Source organism: Pseudorca crassidens, chromosome 20 (genome assembly GCF_039906515.1).
Source record: "Pseudorca crassidens isolate mPseCra1 chromosome 20, mPseCra1.hap1, whole genome shotgun sequence".
NCBI classification, from domain to species: Eukaryota; Metazoa; Chordata; class Mammalia; order Artiodactyla; family Delphinidae; genus Pseudorca; species Pseudorca crassidens.
In genome coordinates this window covers 8,607,248-8,631,418 of record NC_090315.1, presented here as the reverse complement: position 1 = coordinate 8,631,418, position 24,171 = coordinate 8,607,248, and the positions used below count along the sequence as shown (strand labels likewise).

Sequence of the window (24,171 nt, the reverse complement as noted above, 5' to 3'; positions counted from 1 at the left end):
GCTTAAAAAAGTCTTTACTAGGGAATTCCCTGGTTGTCCAGTGGTTAGGACTCTGTGCTTCCACTGCCATGGGAACTAAGATGACACGAGCTGCATGGTGTGGCCAAAAAAAAAAAGAAGTCTTTACTAGACTCATAAGTGAAAAAAACAAAACTCATGTCTTCTTCTAGTACATTTATGGTTTCATTCCCCAAACTCACCTAAATTTTATCCTTACACATCAGAAATTTACTTTGGCATACAGTAGGTGGTAGAGATCCAACTTTATTTTTTTTTCAGATGGTTGCACACTTGTCCTAACACGAAATCACTGAATATTCTGTACATTCCCCAAAGGTTTTATTATTTATTTATTGTGATAGGTAAGAAGTGGATTTATTTAGAGAGAACCACACTCTGTGGAGTTAAGAGCGCTGGGAAATTTTAGACCAAGACTTAACTAAGGAAAGAGGCATAAGACACCTATCCGTGCCAAGGTCTGGAGTTTGAAATCTCCCAACAAGGTGCAAGTCAGTTAGAGTGTGGACAGCTGTCAGGGTTGGTTTGAGACACCGGGTTCTTGCCACCACTGCCCAGAAGGGGGCCGGGTACCAAATAGGTGCTCATTAAGTGTGAAGTGACTGTAAAAAGGACTCAAAGCTTCCTTCTTTAAAGGTTAGTGACTAAGAACGCTGGAGCCAGACTGCCCAGGTTCAACTCCCACCTCTGCCTCTCATTTTCTGCGAAACCTGGAGCAACTAATGCCTCAGTTTCCCCATCTGCAAAATGGGAATAGTAACCGAACCATCCTTAGATTGTTAGCATAATGCCAGGCACATGGCAACTGCTCGGTTAGATTTTGCTTGACAAGAATTTAAAAAACAATAAATTAGTATTCAGTTATAGACGTGCACTGACAAACGCAGCAGATACTAGCCCCATGTAGCTATTTATATTTAAATCGAATAAAATTAAAGTTAGGGCCTTTCTCACCTTCTGGGATGGCCCACACTCTGTCTGTGGAATATGTTTCTCTCTAAATAAATCCACTTCTTATCTAAAAAAAAAAAAAAAGTTAAAAATTCAGGTCCTCAGTCGCACGCACCCCACTTCCAGTGCCAGTGACTACTGTGTTGCACAGCGCAGACACAGAACATTTCATCACAGCGGAAACTACTATTAGACAGCGCTGTTACAATCAGCAGAAGGCCTTTTTATTTTTTTAATTTAATTTAATTTTTTCCCGAAACCATTGTCTGGGGATGAAATGGCCCATAGAGGAAAACAACGTTCACTAAACTGCACAAAACTCGTGGGTAGTGCCCGCTCCTCACAAAGATGGCGGCGCCGCAGAGCATGCATGCTCCTAAGACTTTCCGGTCTCCGGTCCTGCAAAAAGATGGCCGCCGCCACAGCCCGTTTAAACCCTGAGCGGACACAGCCACACTGTCCCCAAACCCCACGTGGTCCCACTCCCCGCAGAAACAAGGCCGCCTCCCGCCAACTCTCGCGATAACAAGGCTGGCCACTCTTTCCCATCGTGACCTACCGCGACGGCGCGCAAAGATGGCCAAAGAGTCTCGCGAGACAGTGTCTGTCGCTTCCCGCCCCTCTGCCATGAACGTCATGGCAGCGTCCGTGCGGTCTCCGAATCGCGTGCTTGGGTAGGGCAGTCCGTCAATCAGAGTCTCGCCAAGGCTCCGCCTCAAATCGGGTTACCCTGCCCCTTTTTCGTCACTTCCTCTTTAGCTTCTGTGCAATCGATAAGGAAACCGGGACGCCGTCGCGGCTTTCTTTTTTTCAGGCGGCCGGGAAGATGGCGGACATTCAGGTTCGGGCTCGGGGGTGACGCAGACCTAGCGGGGCCCGGGCTTCAGGGGCGTGTCCTGGAGAGCGGGAGTCCGCGCCCCAGTTTGGGGGTTAATTCTGGGCGTCCTCGATTTCCCAGGGAAATTCGGGCAGAGGGCGCGTGTCTTGGCGTTAATCTCGATTGGCGCCTCCTAAATCTTAGGAGCTCCGCATTTAGGGTGTAATTAAGGCTCAAGGTTTTTAGGAGTTATCTTTTTTAAAACCCAAGGTTTACAGAGTGTTTTTCTGGAGGCCTTAGGCTGTAGGGTTAATCCTGTGAGAACTGAGTCCTAAGGGCTACTCCAGGGAGCCCATCGTTTCGGTATTTAATTTTGGAGCCACATGTAATTAATAAGGAGTGACTCCTGGGTGGGTATCTTTGTGTCTTGGAGAATAATTCTTGCTGAAGGGTGTCCAGTGTGTTAGAGGGATGGTTCTGTATCTTTGGGTTTTAAGGGGTGAATTCTGCAGGCGGTGGAAGGTGCTTTAGACCGTAAATACCGACGTAACCCCGGGTTTAGAGTTGAGTCTGGGTTAGGGGTAAATTTGGGTGAGTGCAGCGTTTGGGGAGTTAAATACTGCAGACGATGAGATCTGGGGGGTTTGTGAAGCTTTCCAGACCAGGTTGCTGCCTGCTGCAAGCTTACCAGCTTCCACCTCATCCCTGTAGACGGAGCGTGCGTACCAAAAGCAGCCGACCATCTTTCAAAATAAGAAGAGGGTTCTGCTTGGAGAAACTGGCAAGGAGAAGCTCCCGCGATACTACAAGAACATTGGTTTGGGCTTCAAGACACCGAAGGAGGTACGGGGACCCTCAGAAGAAAGAAGAAGATCCCTGTTTCCCTGCACGTGTGCCCAAACTGAGTTGCCCTATCCGCATCTGAGTGGCTGTTGCTGGGGCTGCTGGGAAACGTAGTTTTGTGTCTACAGGGAGGCCACACCCCTGTTCTTTTCAGGAACTACCATTTAGGGCTCGCTAATCCTCCTTATCCCTTCAGGCCATCGAGGGCACCTACATTGACAAGAAATGCCCTTTTACTGGTAATGTCTCCATCCGAGGGCGAATTCTGTCTGGTAAGTGAGGACCTCTGGGGGCTTGGGTTCAGATTCCCGGGTCTGAGGGAGGAGGGGCTGGGGACGCTGAGACCCCGGGGTCCTGGGTGAGGAAGGGGTTGGCAGACTCCTGGTTATGGCGGGCACTGGCAGATGATGTCTGTTATTTTCACGATGGTCTTCAGATGCCCACCGCAGGCACTGCTGAGAAAGCAGTTGGCACAGCTGATGCCAGGAGCAGGGCTTCTTGGGAACCCTGCTCAGCGGCCCCCGATTCCCAGCATGCCCTGGGCTGCCCATGGCTCCCTTCCGTATGGGGCCTGACCTGGGATCTGCCCCTTCCCCCCAGGTGTGGTGACCAAAATGAAGATGCAGAGGACCATTGTCATCCGCCGAGACTACCTGCACTACATCCGGAAGTACAACCGCTTCGAGAAGCGCCACAAGAACATGTCTGTGCACCTTTCCCCCTGCTTCAGGTGAGCACGGTGGCCCCAGGTAGCCCCGCTGAGCTGCCCTCCCAGGCAGAGAGGAGGAGGTGGGCTGCACAAGAATCTGGGTGGCTTGGGATGTGCTTTGGCCGTTAACAGGACGCCCTGGCTGCCGTGTGAAGGTAGTCAGCTGTTGGGGGCGGGGGCGGTTAGTGAGGGGACCCTGTATCACCATCTTTGGGAGCCTCCCGTTCTCTGCAAAATGGAGGTGCTAGTTGGAGGTCTTCTGTCCTGGAAGGGTAGGAGCATTCTCTGCATGGCATTGAGCTTGGCGCCTTTCATAGTTATTGCTCATTAAATAACGACAGGGCGGCGTGCAGTGCAGATGGAACTGGAAATAGCAGCTTGGTTGGGGTTTGGAGGAGCCAAAGGTGACAGGTCTCCACCTGGAGACAGTCAGGCACCTTTAGGGCCTGCTTGGGGCAGAGTCCCTCTGACATGGTGCTGCTCACCCCCACAGGGACGTCCAGATTGGTGACATTGTCACAGTGGGCGAGTGCCGGCCCCTGAGCAAGACGGTGCGCTTCAACGTGCTCAAGGTCACCAAGGCTGCCGGCACCAAGAAGCAGTTCCAGAAGTTCTGAGACCAGACCCCTGCCCACTGCCCCAAACAAAATAAAAGTTATTTTCCCAGTCACGGGCCAGGTTCCGTATCCATGCCCTTATCAGAGGGAGGGCGTGTCCCTGGGAATTAAGTGGGGTTGATGTGAAAGATGGGGCTGTTTTTCATTCTCTGGGGGCGTAAGGATGGGGATCAAATCCTGCTTCCTGCCCTCTCGTCTCTGGGTGAAGACAACCTGTAGCAAGATGCTGCCCCTCTCTGGTCTTTTGGTCCTCATCAGCTTTTGGTGTCGGAGTACCTAATGCCTTCTACTTGGTGTTGAGCTCCCCCTGCAAGTCTCTGGGGAGGAAGTGAGTGAGGGTGGAGGTTCCTGGGTTCTCTAGACTCTGGGCCCTTTCTGGCCTCCGAGGGGACGGTAAGGAAGAAGTAGTGGCCCTCTGGGCTTTGCTGGGGGTCAGCATGTGTTGGGTGTGCTTGAGGAGTACACAGCTGCGCGGTTCGGAACTATGAGGGTCTTGACTTCAACCTGGGACTGTACCCTGACAGGGAAGGAGTGGGGCAGGGAAGCAAGGCACCCGCCCTCCTGCATGCTCCACAGTCCCCTCCTAGGTGGACACCATGCCTGTTTGCAGATAAGCAAACTCATCTAAGGGGGCAAGTTCTCTGCCTGGGGTCCCCCAAGGAGTAGCTGAGCTCCACGTGTCAGATTATGGACATTTTCTTTGCCTAAGAATGCAAGTAAGGAAATTAGCCTTTAAGATAAGTCGCTTAGTAAGGCCAGCCAGCAGTGCGGGGCTGCAGGCTGCTCAGAAATGGATAGGAAGTCCGTGGAGGTGGGACTGATCTGGGACAGACCAAGTGGGGTGGCCTTGGGTGAGGAGAGAAATTGGAGATGGGGAGAAAGGGGACAGAGCCAGGCAAATGAAGGGGAAGGGATTTCTGACAGGGCAGGACATGGTGACCTTGACTGTCAGGGAAAAAACCTGGGAGATGGAGAGAGCTTAACAGCTGGTAATGGCAGGAAGGCTTTCTGTTAGAAGCAGAGAAAAATGGGGAAAGGAAGAGGGAACTTGAATGTCAGATACACAGATCAGGAGAGAGATTTGGGACAGAGCCCTCAGCTGAACACCGAACAGGGACAGAAACCACAGCCCAGGGACAGACTCAGATTCCAGAGGCAGAGATGGGCCTGGAGAACATGACAAAGAGGCACGCGTGGGGTGGGTGGCAGGTGCGGACAGAATGAGAAACACCACAGAGAGGGACCCAGGGACTTGGGGATCTGAAGCAGAGACCCTCACCAGAGCCACAGCTGGGCAGAGATGGAGGCATAGGCAGAAGGGAAGTGCCGGAGTCGCCCCGCTGCCTTCACCCCTGGGGGCCTGGCGCTGCTGGGTCCCCAGGTCCCTGACCCCCATGCCTGTACCAGGGACTGAGGCACACACTGGTACAAGGGTTGGGAGACAGGGCCGTGAGGAGAGAGGAGCCGCCGCTGCTGCCTCCCAGGACTTGGCCTCTGGACCGGCCCGGGGGCTCCTTTTTACCCAGGCCCGGCGAGGGCGGGGGTTCCTGCCAGAGGAAGCGGGGGCCGCGTCAAAGAGGGCAGGAAGGGGCAGGGACGGGTCAGAGGGGGGCACCGCCCTGAGGTTCAGCCTGCACGCCTGCCCCACCCAGTGCTGGAGGGATAGAGACCCTGAGGAGGGGGACTGGGACCCAGGGGCGGGGGGACAGAGCTGCGGAGAGGGAACAGAGACCCAGCAGGGGATCTGAGGCCACTCCAGGAGCCCACACCCACAGGTGTTTCCGTTTGGGGTGGGGCCGCCGTGTTTACAAAAACAACAGCCCAGCTCCCCTGCTTCCTCCCACGCGGCGGGTTCCTGGGCGTCTCCTCGGCACCCCATCATCAGGCTACCTAGTGTCGGTGAACGTGTGCCTGGTGGGGACACCCGACAGGCTTCATGGTGGGTCAGCTCACAAACTCCAAGGAGAAGGCTCCCCGGGCTGTACCAGTTCTCTGGCCTGATGAGTGGGAGAGGACTTTACCTGCCTTTCTTAGAGAACTGTGACAGCTAGAGATTCAACTCGTAGGCCCAGGTCACAGCCTCAGAGCTTCCCCTCTGCCTACCTGCCTGCCCCCATCCTCACTCTGCCTGCACCCCTGACTTGCGCCCTCCTGCCTTTGCACTGGCTGTGCCCTCTGCCCCGAGGAACCTCTAACACCAGGCTTCCACCTGGCTCCCTCCCTCATCCCTTAATCTCTAATTCTCACCAACCTCTTTCCACTTGGAGAACCTCCAACCCTCCCAATCTCCCTTCCCTGCTTGAATGTCTTACATAGACAGGAAAACCCGTTTATGGCATATTTGCTGTACAAATCCTGTATGATATGGCACGTTTATTTGTTTACCTGTTGACCCCTGGAATACAAACTCCAAGAAGACACGGAATCTCTGCAGCCCCAGCGCCTGGAACAGATTGTAGGTGCTCCAAACATGTTTAGTTGAGTGAATTTATTTATTTATTTGTTTGTTTAGTTTTGGCTGCACCATTCCCTGACCAGGGATCAAACCCAGGCCCTTGACAGTGAGAGCGCGGAGTCCTAGCCACTGGACCGCCAGGTAACTCCCGGAGTGAGTCCATTTAAAGTTAAATCCTCACGTTCTCACAGGCCAGGCTTGACTCCTAGTGTTACCCAAAAACTGGGTTCACCTCTTGGTGGGTGTCGAGTCAAAAGACACACAGAGCGAAACATCAGGAGAACGAAGGATTTATTACCTGCGGCAAGTAAGGAGAACACCGGGGATCTTTCCCAAAGCAGTGCCTCTCCAACAGCAAAATTGGGGAAGTTTTAAGCTAAGACGACATGCATATTCATGAGGGGGCTGGAGCAGAGAATTCAGCACAGAATTGGGGCAAAGGTCGCCAGGGTCCAAGCTTTAGTTGATTGAAGTCAGGAGGGTCAACATTTTTCTGTCCTTCACCTGGCTGGGGGCCTTAGTTCCTGAAGAGCTCAAAAACTGTATCAGACTGTTCTGTACATCCCTTGAGGAGGAATTAGGACTCTGATTATTGTTGAACTATTGTTTCTTTGACTGCTTTTCCTTTTCTCTTTGTTCCCTAACTTCCCTTAAGATCAAGGATTACTGAGACCTGTTCAAGGGCAAGCATTGCAGCCAGGCTTAGATCACAAAACGGCTTAAGCCAGAATGGCTTCTCTTATGTCAAGAAAGCCACTCCTGGTTCTTTTTTTCCGGGGACCCCCTAACCTATCTGTTTACACTAGGTCTCAAGGCATGGAGTAACCGGAAGCAGTGAACATGCTGAGAAACCTCCAAATGTAAGCATTAAGCCTGCGGGCTCTGTTCCAGATTCTAGCCCTGCTGTCATTAGCTGCGTGACCTTGGGACCTTGGGCTTGACTCCCCCGAGAACCACAGAGCTTCAGTTTCCTAATCTGTAAAATCTTGCCTCCCTGCCCCATTGGGAGGATGAAATATGCTCACCTGTGTTGTTTGCGGTAGAACTAGTTCCAGTAAGTGATACTTCTTAGGGAAGTGATTATGTCGCATTCCTGAGCCTATTGTTAGAACAAAGCCCAGTGATGTCTTGGTGTAGCAGGCCCTGAGTCCCTTTGGACAGGCCCAAGGACAAGAGTCTTTGGCAGGTAGCCCCAGAGGTATTAAATGGTTGTGGAACCCTGGGTCTACTATAGCAAATCCTAGTGGTTTGTCATGGGATCTTGAGACTATTTTAGCATGCTTCTGGAATATTCTATCGTATGCCTCTTACAGGAGGCCCCAGTGGCCATTTTGCAGGGAAATTAGCTCCAAGCGCAATTTCATAGCAGGGTCCTGGCTTATGATGACAGCGGGTGTCAGGCCTGTTACATGAAAACAGGGCAGATATTGGTTATATCATAATGTATCATGGCCTCACATCTGTCACAGCAGACCACAGGATTGTTCTACTGTAGTCATACTGGCGAGTGTCACTGCAGCCCCCTGCGGTATTACAGCAGGACGTAGTAATGATGGATTATAGTGGGACCTCAGGGTCTTGTAGCAGGTTCTGTTGGCGGTTGCGACACCCAGGTTGTATGAGAGCTGGCGTGTGAGTACTATGTGTGGAGCGGGCACCAGGATTCATTTAACTGGCCCTGAGGTCTGTGAGTGGAGTCTAGGGAAAGGGGATCGGAGCAGGTTCATATGTTTGAGCAGCCCTGCTGCTATATTTTAACACTGCCCTGAGCGCATCAAGGGAAAACCCTGGGGTCTCACATTATAGGAAGTCCCAGCTCCCAGACCCACGGATTGTTTCAGGGGTGAATATAGATTCTGCTAGAACATTCTAACAGGATACCAAGGCCGTTCTAGAAAAGTTATAGGGACATATTAAACCAGCCCAGGGTCATTCATTGTTGGCTTCATTCATTCTGCTAATGTTTCCTGTGCTGGCCCCTGGGGATGCAAGAGTGAGCAAGACAGATCCAGGGCCTGGTGTCTGCGAGCCTACCATCAAGTGCACCGCTGGGGACCTTAACAGCATCCTGAGGTGGGGGGGCAGTATGGGGAACAGGTTATTACTATGCTCTACTATGTGCCTTGTGCCAAACCTGTGAGTCATTAAAGCCTCTCTACCAAAGTAGGTATGATTATTATCCCATTTCACAGATAAAGAAACTGAGGCTCAGAGAAGCCCACCTGGAAGAGGCAGGATTTGGTCTTGAACTCAGGTGTGATTGCTTCCTGGGGTCAGTAGGGGGCACTACAGTGCAGGTGCAGAGAGGAGGGGCGGATGTTAAGGTGGTGATTCAGGGAGAAAGCTTGGAGCTGCCAGGGGCAGTCCCCAGGGACCAAGGCGGCTTCATGGGTGAGCGCTCCACGCTGTTCAAGCAGTTGTTCCAAAGGGACCCGCGCTTGGTTAGTTTTGAAGTCGGAACAAAGGGCCCCACGTTTTCATTTATCACTGGGCCCTGCACATTAGTAATTGTCCTGCTGGGGCTTTCTATTGCTTTATGATGGGCCCCTGAGGACATGATAGTAGGCCCCCAGGGGATCTAAAGGGCATAGGCGGAGGGACTTCCCTGGTGGTCCAGTGGTTAGGACTCGGTGCTTTCACTGTCATGGCCCAGGTTCAATCCCTTCAAGCTGCACGGTGCGTGCCACACCTCCCAAAAGAAAAAAAGGGGGGAGGTGTAGGCAGGGATCATTAGAGCATAGGACCCTGGGGATAAGACAGGAGACAGCCAACAGATGCTGTAAATGGTCCCTGAAGACATAGCAGGACCCCAGGATACTTAGCAGGGATTCCCAGTGGGTATTAAGGGACCTTGAGGGCTTTTTCTTTTGTAGCAGGAAGGAGGGACATTATGGGGAATGTTCAGGCCGACCTCTGAGAGGCCTCATGGCTAAACCCTGAGACCATTCTAACAGGAGGGAGAGGAGGTCAGAATGGGGACTTTACAGCAGGGGCACGGGAGGGCACCTTCCATGACCTTGACCGTGGTAGGCTGGATAAGGATCCCTCAAAGATGTCTGTGCCCTAATCCTCCAAAACCTGTGATTATGTGACCTTGTATGATAAAAGGGACTTTGCAGATGTGATTAAATTCAGGATGCAGAGATGATCTTGGATTATCCAGGTGGGACCAATGTCATCACAAGGGTCCTTATAAGAGGGAGGCAGAGGATCAGAGTCAGAGAGTTGTAAGGAGGACCACAGAAGTCAGAGAGGAGAGAAGGTGCTGGCTTTGAAGATGGAGGAAGGGGCCACAAGCCAAGGAATGCAGGCGACCTCTAGCAGCTGGAAAAGGCAAAGAAATGGATTCTTCCCTGGAGCCTCCAGAAGGAATAGTCTTGCGGACCCATTTTAGATGTCTGACCTCCAGAACTGTAAGAACATGTTTGTGTTATTTTAAGCCACTAAGTCTGTGGTGATCGGTTACAGCAGCCATAGGACACTAATACAACATTCTAGACCCACTGTGGACGGCCACTGATGCAGGATCCCAGGACGCATGGATAAAAGCCTGTGGGAATTTTCCCAGAGCACCATAGAACACAGAATAGCAGGCCCTTGGTATGTTCTAGCAGGACCCTAAAGACTTCCTGGTGGGACTTCCCTGGCGGTCCAGTGGTTAGGACTCCAAGCTTCCACTGCAGGGGGCATGGGTTCAATCCCTGGTCGGGGAACTGAGATCTGGCATGCTGCACAGCGTGACCCCAAAAAACACACTTCATGGTAAGGCTAGAGGCATTCTAATAGGGTCCTGGCAGGGCCCCTAGGGCTTAGAGAGGACACCCCAAGTTCATTTTGGTGACCCTCAAGGCCACATGAGGGAAGACTAGACATATTTTAGCAGGATCCAGGGGACCTTCTGAGCATGCAGTGGGAGTATTGCAGGATCCTGGGGACGTGTTAACAGGAACCAAAGGACTTTTTGGCAGGACAGGTAGATTAGGGGTCCTGAGAGGTGTTGAAGTGACACCAATGGGACATTGTAGTAGGATTGAGGACACCTAGAGGAACTACCCAGGGCTGGGTAAAGCAGGAGCTGCAGAGGGATGTGAGCATCACAGATGGACCTGGGACCACTGGCAAGGCCCCCAGGGGCAATGTACTTGGGTCCTGGGAGCATAGTGACAGGAACCCAAGGGCTTGTCATCAGGGCTCTGGTGGCATTATTTTAGGGTCCTAGGCAATAGAGGAGAATCCTACAGGCTGTGTGAGCCATTGGAGTAGGACTCAGGGTATCAAAAGGGGATACACAGAGCGTGTAGCAGGACCTGAGGGCCCTTTTTTTAAAAACTATTTTTAAATTTTTATTTTATTTATTTATTTTTAATTTTATTTATTTATTTATTTACTTTTGGCTGCATTGGGTCTTCGTTGCTGCGCACAGGCTTTCTCTAGTTGTGGTGAGCGGGGGCTACTCTCACTGCGGTGGCTTCTCTTGTTGCAGAGCACGGACTTAGTAGTTGTGGCTTGCGGGCTGTATAGCGCAGGCTCAGTAGCTGTGGCACACAGGCTTAGTTGCTCCACGGCATGTAGGATCTTCCTGCACCAGGGCTCAAACCCGTGTCGCCTGCATTGGCAGGGGGATTCTTAACCACCGCGCCACCAGGGAAGTCCTTTTTTTTATTCTTAGGTCGCACCAGGCAGCTTGTGGGATTCCCCAACCAGGGATCCACCCCGGGCCACGGCAGTGAAAGCGCAGAGTCCTAACCACTGGACTGCCAGGGAATTCCCTGAGGGTCCTTTTTTAGTGGGGTCTCAGGATGAGGGAGCAGCAATCCAGCTGGATGAGGGGCCACAACAGCAAGTTCCTGGGAAATGCGGAAAGTTTCTTGTTTCTTGCCTGATAGGGATGTTATAGAATGTCCTAGAGAGTCTGTCTAATTGTTTCTGTTTTTCTTTTCTTTTCTTTTTTTTTTTTTTTTTTTGGTGGCATTGGGTCTTTGTTGCTGTGCCTGGACTTTCTCTAGTTGCGGAGAGGGGGGCTACTCTTCATTGAGGTGCACAGGCTTCTCATTGCGGTGGCTTCTCTTGTTGCGGAGCACGGGCTCTATGTATGTGGGCTTCAGTAGTTGTGGCACGTGGGCTCAGTAGTTGTGGCCCACGGGCTTATTTGCTCCACAGCATGTGGAATCTTCCCGGACCAGGGATGGAACCCGTGTCCCCTGCATTGTTGGGCGGATTCTTAACCACTGCACCACCAGGGAAGTCCCTGTTTCTATTTTTCTATCTGTCTGTCTATCTGTCTACCTGCCTACCTACCTATTTGTCCGTCTGTTTTGTCCGTCTGTCTCTATTTTTCTAGCATCCATCTGTCCGTCGGTCTGTCTGTCTGCCTGACTGCCTGCCTACCAACCTATCTGCCTATTTTTCTATCTATCATCTATCTACCTCCTTACCTACCTACCTATCTATCCATCTCTCTGTGTCTATCTGTCTTTCATGGGGAGGTTCTGGATAGGGCAGGGCCTGGTGAGAGATAGTAATAGAGAGAACCCAGGAGTGGGCCTGGGGAGCCCCGCTCAGCTTTCTGACAGAACCTGAAGGATTCGCTCAGGTTCGGCAGCAGGGAGCGAGCCTGGGGCTGAGGGCACTTTGTGGCCGTTCCTGAGTGGGTCACAGCAATTGTTCTGCGAGGGCTCAGGACTGATTTAGCAGGATTCAGGGATGGCGTGGCCAACTCTGTGGGATGTTGGTGTAGCCTCCTGAAGACTCTATCACTGGGTCTCAGGATACTATCTGGGACCCAAGGAGCTTGGGGGTGGGAGCCTGAGATTTTCAGAGACCCAGGGGCATGGTAGTGGCCTCTGGTGATGGTCCAGGAGAACTCCAGGGACACCAGCGTTAAAATTAGTTATGTCCATTAACAGAGGAATGGTTAAAGAAGATGCGGTACATATATACAATGGAATATTACACAGCCGTTAAAAAGAATGAAATAATGCCACATGCAACATGGATGGACCTAGAGATTGTCATACTGAGTGAAGTAAGTCAGACAGAGAAAGAGAAATATGGTATGATATCTCTTACAGGCAGAATCTAAAAATAAATGGTACAAGTGAACTTATTTACAAAACAGAATCAGACTCACAGACTTAGGTTACCGGGGGGAAGGGTGGGGGGAAGGGACAGTTAGGGAGTGTGGGATTGAAATGTACACACTGCTTTATTTAAAATGGATAACCAGGGACTTCTCTGGTGGCGAAGCGGTCCAAGGAACATCAGAGTAGGGTCCTGAGGGCCTTTAAAATGAGAGCCCAGGGGCTGGAATGGTGCTCCGGAGACAGCTGGATCCCAAGGGACGTAGAGGTGACGGTTGGGCATGGCAAGTTCCCCAAGGTATTTTAGGACTCATGGGACATGAAAGCGGGATCCTTCAGCATCAGGGTGGATCTTAGTGGATATTCTAGCAGGACCCAGGGAGAGTCATGAAATGAACAGAGGTCCCTCACTTAGTTGAACATAGATTTACCATCTGTCATCGTTTAACCCATGTGTCAACTTGGCTGGGCCACAGTGCCCGGTTGTTTGGTCCAACATTACTCTGGATGTTTCTGTGAGGGTGTCTGGGATGAGATTTACACAGAAATCAGCGGGCTCTGAGTAAAGCCGACCACTCTTCAAAATGTGGGTGGGCCTCATCCAATCAGTTGAAGGTGGAAAACTCCCCTCCCCCCAGCAAGCAAAGGGGAACTCTGAGAGCAGACTGCCTTTGGATTTCATCTGCAAGATGAACTCTTCTTGGTTTTCCAGACTGCCTGCCTTTAGACTTGAAATGTAACTCTTTCCAGAGTCCCCAGCCTGCCGGCCATCCCTATCAGATTTTGAACTCACCAAGTCTCCACAATCACGTGCGCCAATTTCTTATACCAAGTCTCTTTATATATGTGTATATATATATATGTATATCCTGTTGATTCTGTTCCTCCAGAAAACCCTGACTAATACATCATATGACCACCTAGCAAGTCCACTCCTGGGTATATACCCAAAAGAATTGAATACAGCTATGCAAAAACAAAACAAAACAAAAAACTTGTACACAAATGTTCACAGCAGCATTATTCACAATAGCCAAACAGTGGAAACAACCTAAATGTCCGTCAGTTGATGAATGAATGAATGAAATGTGGTCAGTCCCTACAATAGAATACTATCCACCTGATGAATTGGGAGATTGGGATTGACATATATACACTAATATATACAAAATAGGTAACTAATAAGAACCTGCTGTATAAAAAAAAGTAAAATTCAAAAAAAAAAAAAAACTATCGCCCCCATAAGAAGGAACGAAGTCCTGATACAGGCTACCATGTGGATAAATCTTGAAAACAATCTTCTGGGGCATTCCCTGGCCGTCCAGTGGTTAGGGCTCCGTGCTTTCACTGAGATCTTCCACAAGCCGTGCAGCGCGACCAAAAACAAACAAAAACAGTATGCTAAATGAAAAGCCAGACACAAAATGCCACAATATTGTAGGATTCCATTCATCTGAAACGTCCAGAATAGGCAAAATACATAGAGAGAGAAAGTAAATTTGTGGTTGCCAGGGGCTGGGGGGAGCAGGGGCCCCTTAACGTCTCTAGGGTCCCCTTTGGGGTGATGAAAAAGTTCTGGAACTAGATAGCGGTGATGGTTGCACAACATTGTGAATGCACGAAATGTAACCAATAGTAACTCCTTTGTTTTGTGCACTTTACCACAGTAAAACAAATGAATGGGAGCATTATAGCAGGAGTGTGGGCTGCCGGTGGGTGGTTGGAGGGTGCCCCGAAGCATGATAGAGTATACTGGGTCTGTGCGTTATTGAGGTCATATCAGAAGATATTAAAGAACTGCAGGCGCACTTTAAGGGGCCCCTTGGGGGAGGGGTTGGAAGGAGGAAGTGTGGAAGTATCTGGAGGACTTTTATCACAGCAGGCGCTAGTGACGGGCGTTGGGGGTGGTGGGGATAGACAGCGACCTAAGAAGGGGACGCACACAGACCTCCCAGTTTGGGACTCCGATAATGTTGATTCCCAACTTCGTCATGAATTTGCTGGGTGGCTGACACCCTCAAGATAAGAAAAGCAACAGATAGAGAGAAAAAAAAAAAAAAAAGACACAAGTTTCTAGAGAGAGGCAGAGACCAACACTCAGGCTGGGCCCAGGGCCCGGGGTGTGCCCTGCAGCTGGGGGGCGGGGTTGGATATTCCTGGAGTCGAGGAGCCGTCTCCGGACAGGATGTGAGAGAGGAACTGGGGTCTCTAGTCACGGGAGCCAGCTGGGGCCGCAGGAGGGAAGGGATCGTGGCTGCCGTGAGCAGAGCTGGGGCCCAAGACCGAGGGTGGAGAGGGCCGGGCGCCCGGACTCCAGGGTCTCAGGGAGGAGGGAGCCGGGGATCTGGACTTTGGGGTTTGAGGGAGGAGGGGCGCGGGGGGGGGGCCGGGACCCGCGGGTCTGAGGGAGGAGGAGGAGGCGGGGCCGAACTCCGAGCGAGGACTCTCAGCCTATCCAGGCTCTGTAACTAATTAACCAGCTCGGATCCAATTAAGGGGTGAAAGTTCATCGAGGAGGAGGGCCTTGTTGTCATCCTCCGGGATCGAACCCCTCCACCTGCAGTCGCTGGCGCGCGGGGTGGCCGAGGGGAGCCGAGCGGGAGCTGGGGGAGGGAGGGAGGGGCGGGGCGGGGGTCCGGAGGAGTCACGCGCCCGCTCCCGCCCCAGGTCTCCCATTGAGGATGCGGGTCCGCCGGCCTCAGCCCTGGGGGCTCGGTCTGCTGCTCGTCCTCCTGCCTGGGACGTTGAGTGCAGGTGAGGGGGCTCGGGGGGGCGCCGGGGCTGCCGCGGACGAGGGAGGTGGCGCCCTCCGGGAAAAGAGCAAAGGAAGCGAAATCTGTGGTCCCACTCGAGCCAGGCGCTTCCTTCTTTGCCTCATTTGACTTCGTTTCTCACGATCTCCTCCCTCTGGCGGTGTGTCTGGGAAACACCTGTCCTCTTCTTACTGGGTCTCTGTCCCTCTCTCTGGGTCTGGCCCTCCTCTCAGGTTCCGGCCCCTCTATCTGCGGTGGGGTCTTTTCTCTCTCGGGGTGTCTGTCCTGCTCCCATCTAGGTACCCCGGCCCATCTGCTCTCTTCACCTGTGTCTCCGGCAGAGAGCCATCGCTCCCTCCTGTACCACTTCACGGCCGTGTCCGCCCCCGCCTCGGGGACTCCTGCCTTCTGGGTGTCGGGCTGGCTGGGTCCACAGCAGTACCTGAGCTACAATAACCTGCGGGCTGAGGCTGAGCCCTACGGCGCTTGGGTCTGGGAAAGCCAGGTGTCCTGGTATTGGGAGAAAGAGACCACAGACCTGAGGAGCAAGGAGAAGCTCTTCCTCGAAGCTCTCCAAGTTTTAGGGGAAGGAGGTGAGACTGGAACTCCTGAGTCTGAGGATGGACGGTGCTGGGGCCTGGATCCTGGGTCTGAGGGAGGAGGGGACCAAGGCCCCTGCTCCTGGGCCCTGCTCATCTGTGTTTGGGCATCCCAGGTCCCTACACCCTGCAGGGCCTGTTGGGCTGTGAGTTGGGCCCTGACAATGTCTCGGTGCCTGTGGCCAAGTTTGCCCTGAATGGCGAGGAGTTCATGATGTTTGACCCCAAGCTGGGCACCTGGGATGGGGACTGGCCTGAGTCCCAGACCATCAGTATCAAGTGGACGCAGCAGCCCGAGGCAGTCAACAAGGAGAAGACCTTCCTGCTCTACTCCTGCCCCCACCGGCTGCTGGGGCATCTGGAGAGGGGCCGAGGCAACCTGGAGTGGAAGGGTGAGCAACCCCGCTGAGAGTCCTGACGCCCACGGACCCCTTCATCCCCACAGCCCTGCCCAAGGCCTCACCTTCTTCCCCAGCCTCTCCTCCCCAGCCTCCAGGCTTCAGTCTACCCCGCTTTCCTGCAATCATGTCCCAGAGGGTCTTTCTCCACCCCAAGCTGCCCCTGCCCCTCTCCTGCACGTGGCCCTCCTGTGGCTCCTAGAGCCCTTGGGGCACAGCTCAGGCCCCTCAGCTGGGCATTGAGACGCCATGTGGCATGGCCTCTGTCCCTCTCCTCAGCCTCACGTTTCTCCATCTGCTCCATTTGGCCAGACAGAATCACCCGGAGCCCCTTCAGCTCACACCAGGCCTCCCATTTCTTCACCTTTGCCAGTTGCACTGGTGCCGGATGCCACCGGTGTCAGGTTCCACTCTGGCCCATGAGGCTTTCGCTTGCCTCTTTTGGACACCCACAAGATCTTGTGTGACCTCTGTTACACACAGCCTATGTCACTCTGAGCTATAATTACACACACGGCAGGGGAACTTAAGGGCTGTAGTTACAGCTGTCTTGTCCTCAGCCTCCCCCACAGTGCAATTCCTACTTCCATCTCGGCCCTCAATGTAGGCAGTCCTCCACCTAGCAGCCAGAAGAATGTTTTAAAAACATAAATGAACTCCCATCCCACCAGTGCTTAAAACTGTCCCATAGATCCCCACTAGTCTTAGACTAAAATCCAGATTCTGTTCCAAGGCCTGCAAGCTCCTCATGGTCTGGCTGCCTTCCACCACTGTAATTTCACAATACGCCCAACGACAGTGGCCTTCTCCCTTTCCTCCAATATGTCAGGTTCTTTCCTTCCTCAGGGCCTTTGCATCTGCTGTTCGCTCTGCTTTTGATTCTCTTCCTTGGGATCCAACCATGACTGGGTCCTTCTCATGCTTGAGGTTTGACCTTGGATGTCAGCTCTTCAGCAGGGCCCTCCCTGACCACCCTGGCTAGGAAGTACCATCCCACCCCCATTATTATCTCTCATGCCACTGTTTTGTCCATTCATTCATTATAGCATCTTTCTTTTTTTTGTTTTGTTTTGTTTTGTTTTTTATTGAGGTGTGACTTACTTACCTAAAATACACGGCTCAATTAATTTTTTAACTTTAAAAAAAAACACATTTATTTATTTATTTGGCTGTGCTGGGTCTTAGTTGCGGCACGAGGGATCTTTAGTTGTGGCATGCGGGATCTAGTTCCCTGACCAGGGATCGAACCCGGGTCCCCTGCCTTGGGAGCATGGAGTCTTCACCACTGGACCACCAGGGTAGTCCCCTCAATTAATTAATTTTTTATTTTGGCCGTGCTGCACGGCCTGTGGGATCCTATTTCCCCAACCAGGTATCGAACCTGTGCTGGACGGCAAAGGAAGTCCCTCTCTTCCTTTCTGTCTTTTTTTTTTTGTCTCTCTCTTCTAGTCCACTGATTATTGGACTGAAATTCAGCCAATACCTCACTCTCTTGATTAATGTAGCTTTATAGAAAGTTTTGATATCTAGCAGTTAAGTTCTTCAGTTTTATTGCCTTGATTATGCCATGTCATTTGCATCTCTAGATACATTTCTGCTTGTCAATTTCTGCCAAAAATTCTGTTGGGATTTCAATAGTGATTGAGTTGTATCTATAGATTAGTTTGGGGAGAATTGACACCTTAACAATATTAAGTTTTCGAATCCATGTATACAGTATATCCCTCTACTTGTTTAGATATCCTTTATTTTCTCTCCGTAATATTTTGTAGTTTTCAGTGTAGAGGTCTTACACCCCTTTGGTTAGATTTTTTTCCCTAAGTATTAGACATTTTTTGATGCTTCTGTAAATGGTAATTCTAAAAATTTCATTTTCTTATAGTTTGTAGTTTATAGAAATACTATTGGTTTATAGAAATACTATTGAATTTTATATATTTTCCTTGTATTCAGAAACTTTGCTGAATTCACTTACTGCTATTAATTTTTCCTAGATTCTTTCGGATCATGTCATATTTGACATGTTTTATTTATTTTCTTTTCTAGTTTTAGTAAATTTTATTTATTTTTCTTATCTTAGGATCCCCAGTACAATGTTGAATAGAGTGGTGATAATGAACATCTTGTAGTCTCAAACTCACAGGGAAAGCATTCAGCGTTTTACTATTAAGTATTATGTTAGTTATAGATTTTTATGTTGATGCCCTTTGATGAATTAAGGAAGTTTCCTCCAACTCCTAGTTTGCTAAGAGTTTTTTTTTCTTTCACTTTAAAAAATATATAAATTTATTTATTTATTTGTTTTTATTTTTGGCTGTGTTGGGTCTTCGTTGCTGTGCGCGGGCTTTCTCTAGTTGCGGTGAGCGGAGGCTACTCTTCGTTGTGGTGCGTGGGCTTCTCATTGCGGTGGCTTCTCTTGTTGCAGAGCATGGCCTCTAGGCACATAGGCTTCAGTAGTTGTGGCTCACGGGCTCTAGAGCACAGGCTCAGGAGTTGTAGCGCAAGGGCTCAGTTGCTCCGTGGCATGTGGCATCTTCCCGGGCCAGGGATCGAACCCGTGTCACCTGCATTGGCAGGAGGATTCTTAACCACTGCGCCATCAGGGAAGCCCTCAATATTTTTTTCTTTAATAGATCTTTATTGGAGTATAATTGCTTCACAATACTGTGTTAGTTCCTATTGCACAACAAAGTGAATCAGCCATATGCATACACATGTTCCCATATCCCCTCCCTCTTGAGCCTCCCTCCATCCTTCCTATCCCACCCCTCTAGGTCATCGCAAAGCACTGAGCTGAGCCGATCTCCCTGTGCTATGCTGCTACTTCCCACCAGCCAACTATTTTACATTCGGTAGTGTATATATGTCATGTTACTCTCACTTTGCCCCAGTTTGCCCCTCCCACCCCAAGTCCTCAAGTTCATTTTCTATGTCTACCTCTTTATTCCTGCCCTGCAATTAGGTTCATCGCTACCATTTTTTTTTTTTTTTTTAGATTCCATATATATGTGTTAGCATACGGTATTTGTTTTTCTCTTTCTGACTTACTTCACTCTGTATGCCGGACTCTAGGTCCATCCGCCTCACTTCAAATAACTCGATTTCGTTTCTTTCTATGGCTGAGTAATATTCCATTGTATACATGTGCCGCATCTTCTTTATCCATTCATCTGTCGATGGACATTTAGGTTGGTTCCATTTCCTGGCTACTGTAAGTAGTGCTGCAATGAACATTGTGGTACATTGTCTCTTTTTGAATTATGGTTTTTTCAGGGTATATGCTCAGTAGTGGGATTGCTGGGTCATATGGTAGTTCTATTTTCAGTGTTTTAAGGAACCTCCATACTGTTCTCCATAGTGGCTGTATCAATTTACATTCCTACCCCAACAGTAAAGGAGGGTTCCCTTTTCACCACACCCTCTCCAGCATTTATTGTTTCCAGATTTTTTAATAATGGCCATTCTGACTGGGCGTGAGGTGATACCTCACTGTAGTTTTGATTTGCATTTCTCTAATGATTAGTGATGTTGAGCATCTTTTCATGTGCCTCTTGGCCATCTGTATGTCTTCCTTGGTGAAATGTCTATTTAGGTCTTCTGCCCATTTTCTAAGAGTTTTTCTGTTTTATTTTTTTATTTTGAATGGTGCTGAATTTTATCAAGTGACCATTTGCTTTGTCCCTTTTATTCTAACGTAGTGAGTTGTATTAGCTGACTTTCAAATGTTAAACCAACCTTGAATTCCTGGAATAAACTTCACTTGATCATAATGTGTTATTCTTTATATAAGTTGCTTGATTCTATTTTCTAATATTTTTAGAGACTTTGAGTGTATTTACATGAGTGATATTGGCCTTAAATTCCCTTTCTTGTTATGTCCTTGTGAGGTTTTGTTATTAAGGTACATTGGCTTCATAAAATGTGCTGGGAATGGTTTCTTCTTTTTCTGTTCCCTGGAAAAATTTGTGTAAGAGTGGTATATTTCCGGCTTCCCTGGCGACGCAGCGGTTGACAGTCCGCCTGCCGATGCAGGGGACACGGGTTCGTGCCCCAGTCCGGGAAGATCCCACATGCCACAGAGCGGGTAGGCCCGTGAGCCATGGCCGCTGAGCCTGCGCATCCGGAGCCTGTGCTCCGCAACGGGAGAGGCCACAACAGTGAGAGGCCCGCGACCGAAAAAAAAAAAAAAAAGTGGTATATTTCTTCCTTAGTTGTTTTGTATAGTTCATTAATTATGTCATCCAGACCTGGATTTTTTTTTTTAAAGAAGGTTGTTCTATTTATTTATTTATTTTTAAAATATTTATTTTATTTATTTATTTGGTTGCGCTGGGTCTTAGTTGGGAAGAACTCTTGGTTGTGGCATACATATGGGATCGATTTCCCTGACCAGGGATCAAACCCGGGGCCCCTGCATTGGGAGCGCAGAGTCTTAACCACTGCGCCACTAGGGAAGGCCTTGGACCTGGAATTTTATTTGTAGAAAAGTTTTAAATTATTGATTAAAAATTTTAAATAGTTACAGGATTACTATTCAATTGTAAAACTTCTTTTTGTGTCAGTTTGAGAAGGTTGTGTTTCTCAGGAATTTGTCCAGGTCATTTAAATTTCAAATGCGCTGGCATGAATTCTTTTTTTTTTTTTTTTTTTGTGGTACGCGGGCCTCTCACTGTTGTGGCCTCTCCCGCTGCGGAGCACAGGCTCTGGACGCGCAGGCTCAGCGGCCATGGCTCACGGGCCCAGCCGCTCCGTGGCATGTGGGATCCTCCCGGACCAGGGCACGAACCCGTGTCCCCAGCATCGGCAGGCAGACTCTCAACCACTGCGCCACCAGGGAAGCCCATGAAATTTTTCATATCCTCTTACTATCTTTTCTTTCTTTTTTTGGCTGTGTTGGGTTTTCGTTGCTGCACACGGGCTTTCTCCTGTTGTAGCAAGCGAGGGCTACTCTTCATTGTGGTGCGCGGGTTTCTCATTGCGGTGGCTCCTCTTGTTGCAGAGCATGGGCTCTAGGTGCGTGGGCTTCAGTAGTTGCAACACGCGGGCTCAGTAGTTGTGGCTCGCGGGCTCTAGAATGCAGGCTCAGTAGTTGTGGCACATGGGTTTAGTTGCTCCGTGGCATGCAGGATCTTCCCGGACCAGGGATCGAACCCATGTCCCATGCATTGGCAGATGGATTCTTAACCACTGCGCCACCAGGGAAGTCCCTCTCTTACTATCTTTTGAATGACTGTTGGGTCTGTCTTATTTTCCCTCATCACACTTTCATAAACTCTTTCCATTTTATTTACATGTACACAAATAATCGTCTCTCTCCCCTCATTAGAACACAAGCTCCATGAGTACAGGGACTTTTGTCTGCCTTGTTCACTGCTGTATCCCCAGTGCCTAGAAGAGTGCCGGGCACATCACATGGTAGATGCTCAGTATGTGTCATTGTAGGAAGGACTGGGTGAGAGATGGATACCCTCATGGTGGACAGGTTGGGTCTCTGTACCCCTGGGAAGGCCCTTCCCCCTTTACCATTATATTCTCTAGGCTCAGGAAGTCGCAGGTCACGTGGTGGGGCCTCCTGGATAGAGTGGAAGGAATCGAGTCCTCTCTATGTCCCTCTCCAACCCTGGGCCTGGCCTTGGGGGTTCATGGGCCTGGGACTTAGGCCTGTCTGCCTCTTTGTCTGCAGAGCCACCCTCCATGCGCCTGAAGGCCCGACCGGGCAGCCCTGGCTTTTCTGTGCTCACCTGCAGCGCCTTCTCCTTCTACCCACCTGAGCTGCAGCTGCGATTCTTACGGAATGGGATGGCAGCTGGCTCTGGTGAGGGTGACATTGGCCCCAACGGCGATGGCTCCTTCCACGCCTGGTCATCACTGACAGTCAAGAGTGGCGACGAGCACCACTACTGCTGCGTGGTGCAGCATGCAGGGCTGGCCCAGCCCCTCACTGTGGAGCTGGGTGAGGTCCCGCTGGGGGTGATGCTCCCTGCTTCTGGTTGCCTTTTCTCCCTCTACTGCAGCAGTCCTTCCTGAGTCTGACCACCTTCCACTCCACTGCTGCTAGTTCTTCTTGCGTCTGACTGTTTTCTGCCTCACCACTGCCAGTTCTTCCAAAGCCTGACAGCCTTTTGTCCTGTGTTGCTTGCCTCCCCAAGTCTGAGTGCCTTTCATCCTGCTGCTGCTGGCCTCATTGAGTCGGGCCACCCATTAACCACTATGGAAAGTCCTCCCTAATTCTGACCACCTTCCGTCCTGCTGCTGCTGGCCTCATTGAGTCGGGCCACCCATTAACCACTATGGAAAGTCCTCCCTAAGTCTGACCACCTTCCGTCCTGCTGCTGCTAGTCTTCATGGAGTCTGACCGTTCGTTGTCTGCTGCTGCCAATCCTCTATGAGTCTGATGTTCTACTGCTCTGTGCCCACCCCTCCTCTCCAATTTGGAACACCACCCACCCTGCTGCTACAGGTCTCTTGACCAGAGTGACTGAGACCCCTCTTGCTATGGCTGGTTCTTACATACAACCTGGGGGCTTTCTAGACCTAGAACATCATGTGAGTGGCCTTTCCACTCCCCCAAAACTTGGTGCTGGGATCTCTGAGCTTGGGAGGGACTGAGAACCCCCAGTCCCCTGTCCTGACTCAGATGTGCTGGAGGGTCCATTAAATATATCACAACATTCTCTGGCTGCAGAATCACCAGCCAAGTCCTCGGTGCCAGTGGTTGGAATCGTCATCGGCTTCTTACTGCTCATGACAGTGGCTGCAGGAGGAGCTCTTCTGTGGAGGAGGATGAGGAAGGGGCTGCCAGGTGTGGGACAGGAAGAGGGAAGTGCCTCAGAGAGAGGGACAGAGATCCCCCAAAAAGAGGGAGACACATTCCTGGGGGGACAGAGGTCTAGACAGAGAGGGACAGAGACCCAGAGAGTGGTGGGGACAGAAAACTGGAGGGGTGAAACAGAGACTCAGAGCGTATAGAAACCCACAGGGTAAGACAGAGACTGAGAAACACACACACACACACACACACACACACACACACACACACACACACACACACACACACACACACACACACACACACACACACACACACACACGGGGAAGTCAGAGACCCAGAGGATTTCAAAGATTCTAATCTCTCCCCCTTCCCTCTTTCCTCAGACCCTTGGATCTCTTTCCGTGGGGACGATGTAGGGGCCCTCCTACCCACTCCTGGCCTGTCCAAGGAAGCTGAATCTTAGGATATAAATGCATTCGCAGCGACTGCGGATCGTCCCCCATCCTGGCTGCTACCAGCTAATGTAGTCAGGTCCTTTTCATGCTGTGAGACCTCCTGGAATCCTGGTATTTCTGAGCCTCCAGAAGGAGCCCGATGTCTGCCCTCTGAATTTCTCCTTCTGTGGCCTGCCTCAGTTTCCCCTCCTGATATATATGGCTCTCTTCCACCTCCACATATAACATGGGTTTGGGCCCGAATCATTGTGTTCTCATCGTTTCAACTTTTTAGGAAATTGTGGGGGGAATAAATGGTGTAAGCCTTGGGCTTCAAATCTCTCCTGAGGCTAATTTGTTGCCATAGTGGAATCTACCAATTTTATATACCAAGTCATATATTTTTAATAAATTTCACAAATAATTACTGGATGTTTGTGCCCGGCATTTTGAGGAATTCTTGGCTTGGAGTCTGACCTGACTCCTTGGAGGAACGGAAGAGTTATTCCCTCCTTGAGGGAAAGGAAAGCCTCCTCAGGCTTCTTGCTTCCCTTCCTTCCTAAAACTTGCGGACAAAGGGGAAGATAAAACTACACTTCCCGTGAGGCTTTGGAGCTAGAACAACTGCAGGTGGTCGGGCACGGCGCCCCGACGCCTGCCGGGAGTTGTAGTTCCCCCGGCCTTGTCACTCCGGTGTTGCCCACCCCGCCAGCCCTGGGAAGGGG

At 50.6% G+C, this 24,171-nt stretch overlaps 2 protein-coding genes, 1 non-coding gene and 1 pseudogene across 6 annotated transcripts; all 4 read left to right on the top strand.

Annotated features, from left to right (window-relative positions):
- Positions 1-1,650: 1,650 nt before the first annotated feature.
- On the top strand, positions 1,651-4,008 carry RPS11 (ribosomal protein S11). Its single transcript, XM_067718500.1, has 5 exons — positions 1,651-1,810; positions 2,498-2,629; positions 2,826-2,901; positions 3,230-3,359; positions 3,832-4,008. Exons 1-5 carry the CDS (start codon positions 1,796-1,798, stop codon positions 3,953-3,955), a joined length of 477 nt encoding a protein of 158 aa, XP_067574601.1. The 5' UTR covers positions 1,651-1,795; the 3' UTR covers positions 3,956-4,008.
- Positions 3,029-3,118, top strand: LOC137215830 (small nucleolar RNA SNORD35). The gene has a single exon (XR_010939460.1). It is a non-coding gene; the product is annotated as a small nucleolar RNA SNORD35 (small nucleolar RNA).
- Positions 4,009-4,118: 110 nt separating the features above from the next.
- Positions 4,119-10,719, top strand: LOC137215484 (collagen alpha-1(I) chain-like; annotated as a pseudogene).
- A 3,898-nt stretch (positions 10,720-14,617) lies between these two features.
- FCGRT (Fc gamma receptor and transporter) lies at positions 14,618-23,878 on the top strand. 4 transcript variants are annotated; one of them, XM_067718479.1, is made up of 7 exons: positions 14,618-14,749; positions 15,158-15,244; positions 15,543-15,836; positions 15,959-16,234; positions 21,924-22,193; positions 22,926-23,042; positions 23,396-23,878. In XM_067718479.1, the coding sequence occupies exons 2-7, from the start codon at positions 15,172-15,174 to the stop codon at positions 23,473-23,475; spliced, it is 1,110 nt and encodes a 369-aa protein (XP_067574580.1). In that variant the 5' UTR covers positions 14,618-14,749; positions 15,158-15,171; the 3' UTR covers positions 23,476-23,878. The 4 variants fall into 4 exon arrangements, with proteins under 4 accessions (XP_067574580.1, XP_067574583.1, XP_067574582.1 ...); XM_067718480.1 differs by having other exon boundaries at positions 14,619-14,749; positions 15,585-15,836; XM_067718482.1 differs by lacking the exon at positions 22,926-23,042 and having other exon boundaries at positions 15,585-15,836.
- The last annotated feature ends 293 nt before the right edge of the window (positions 23,879-24,171 follow it).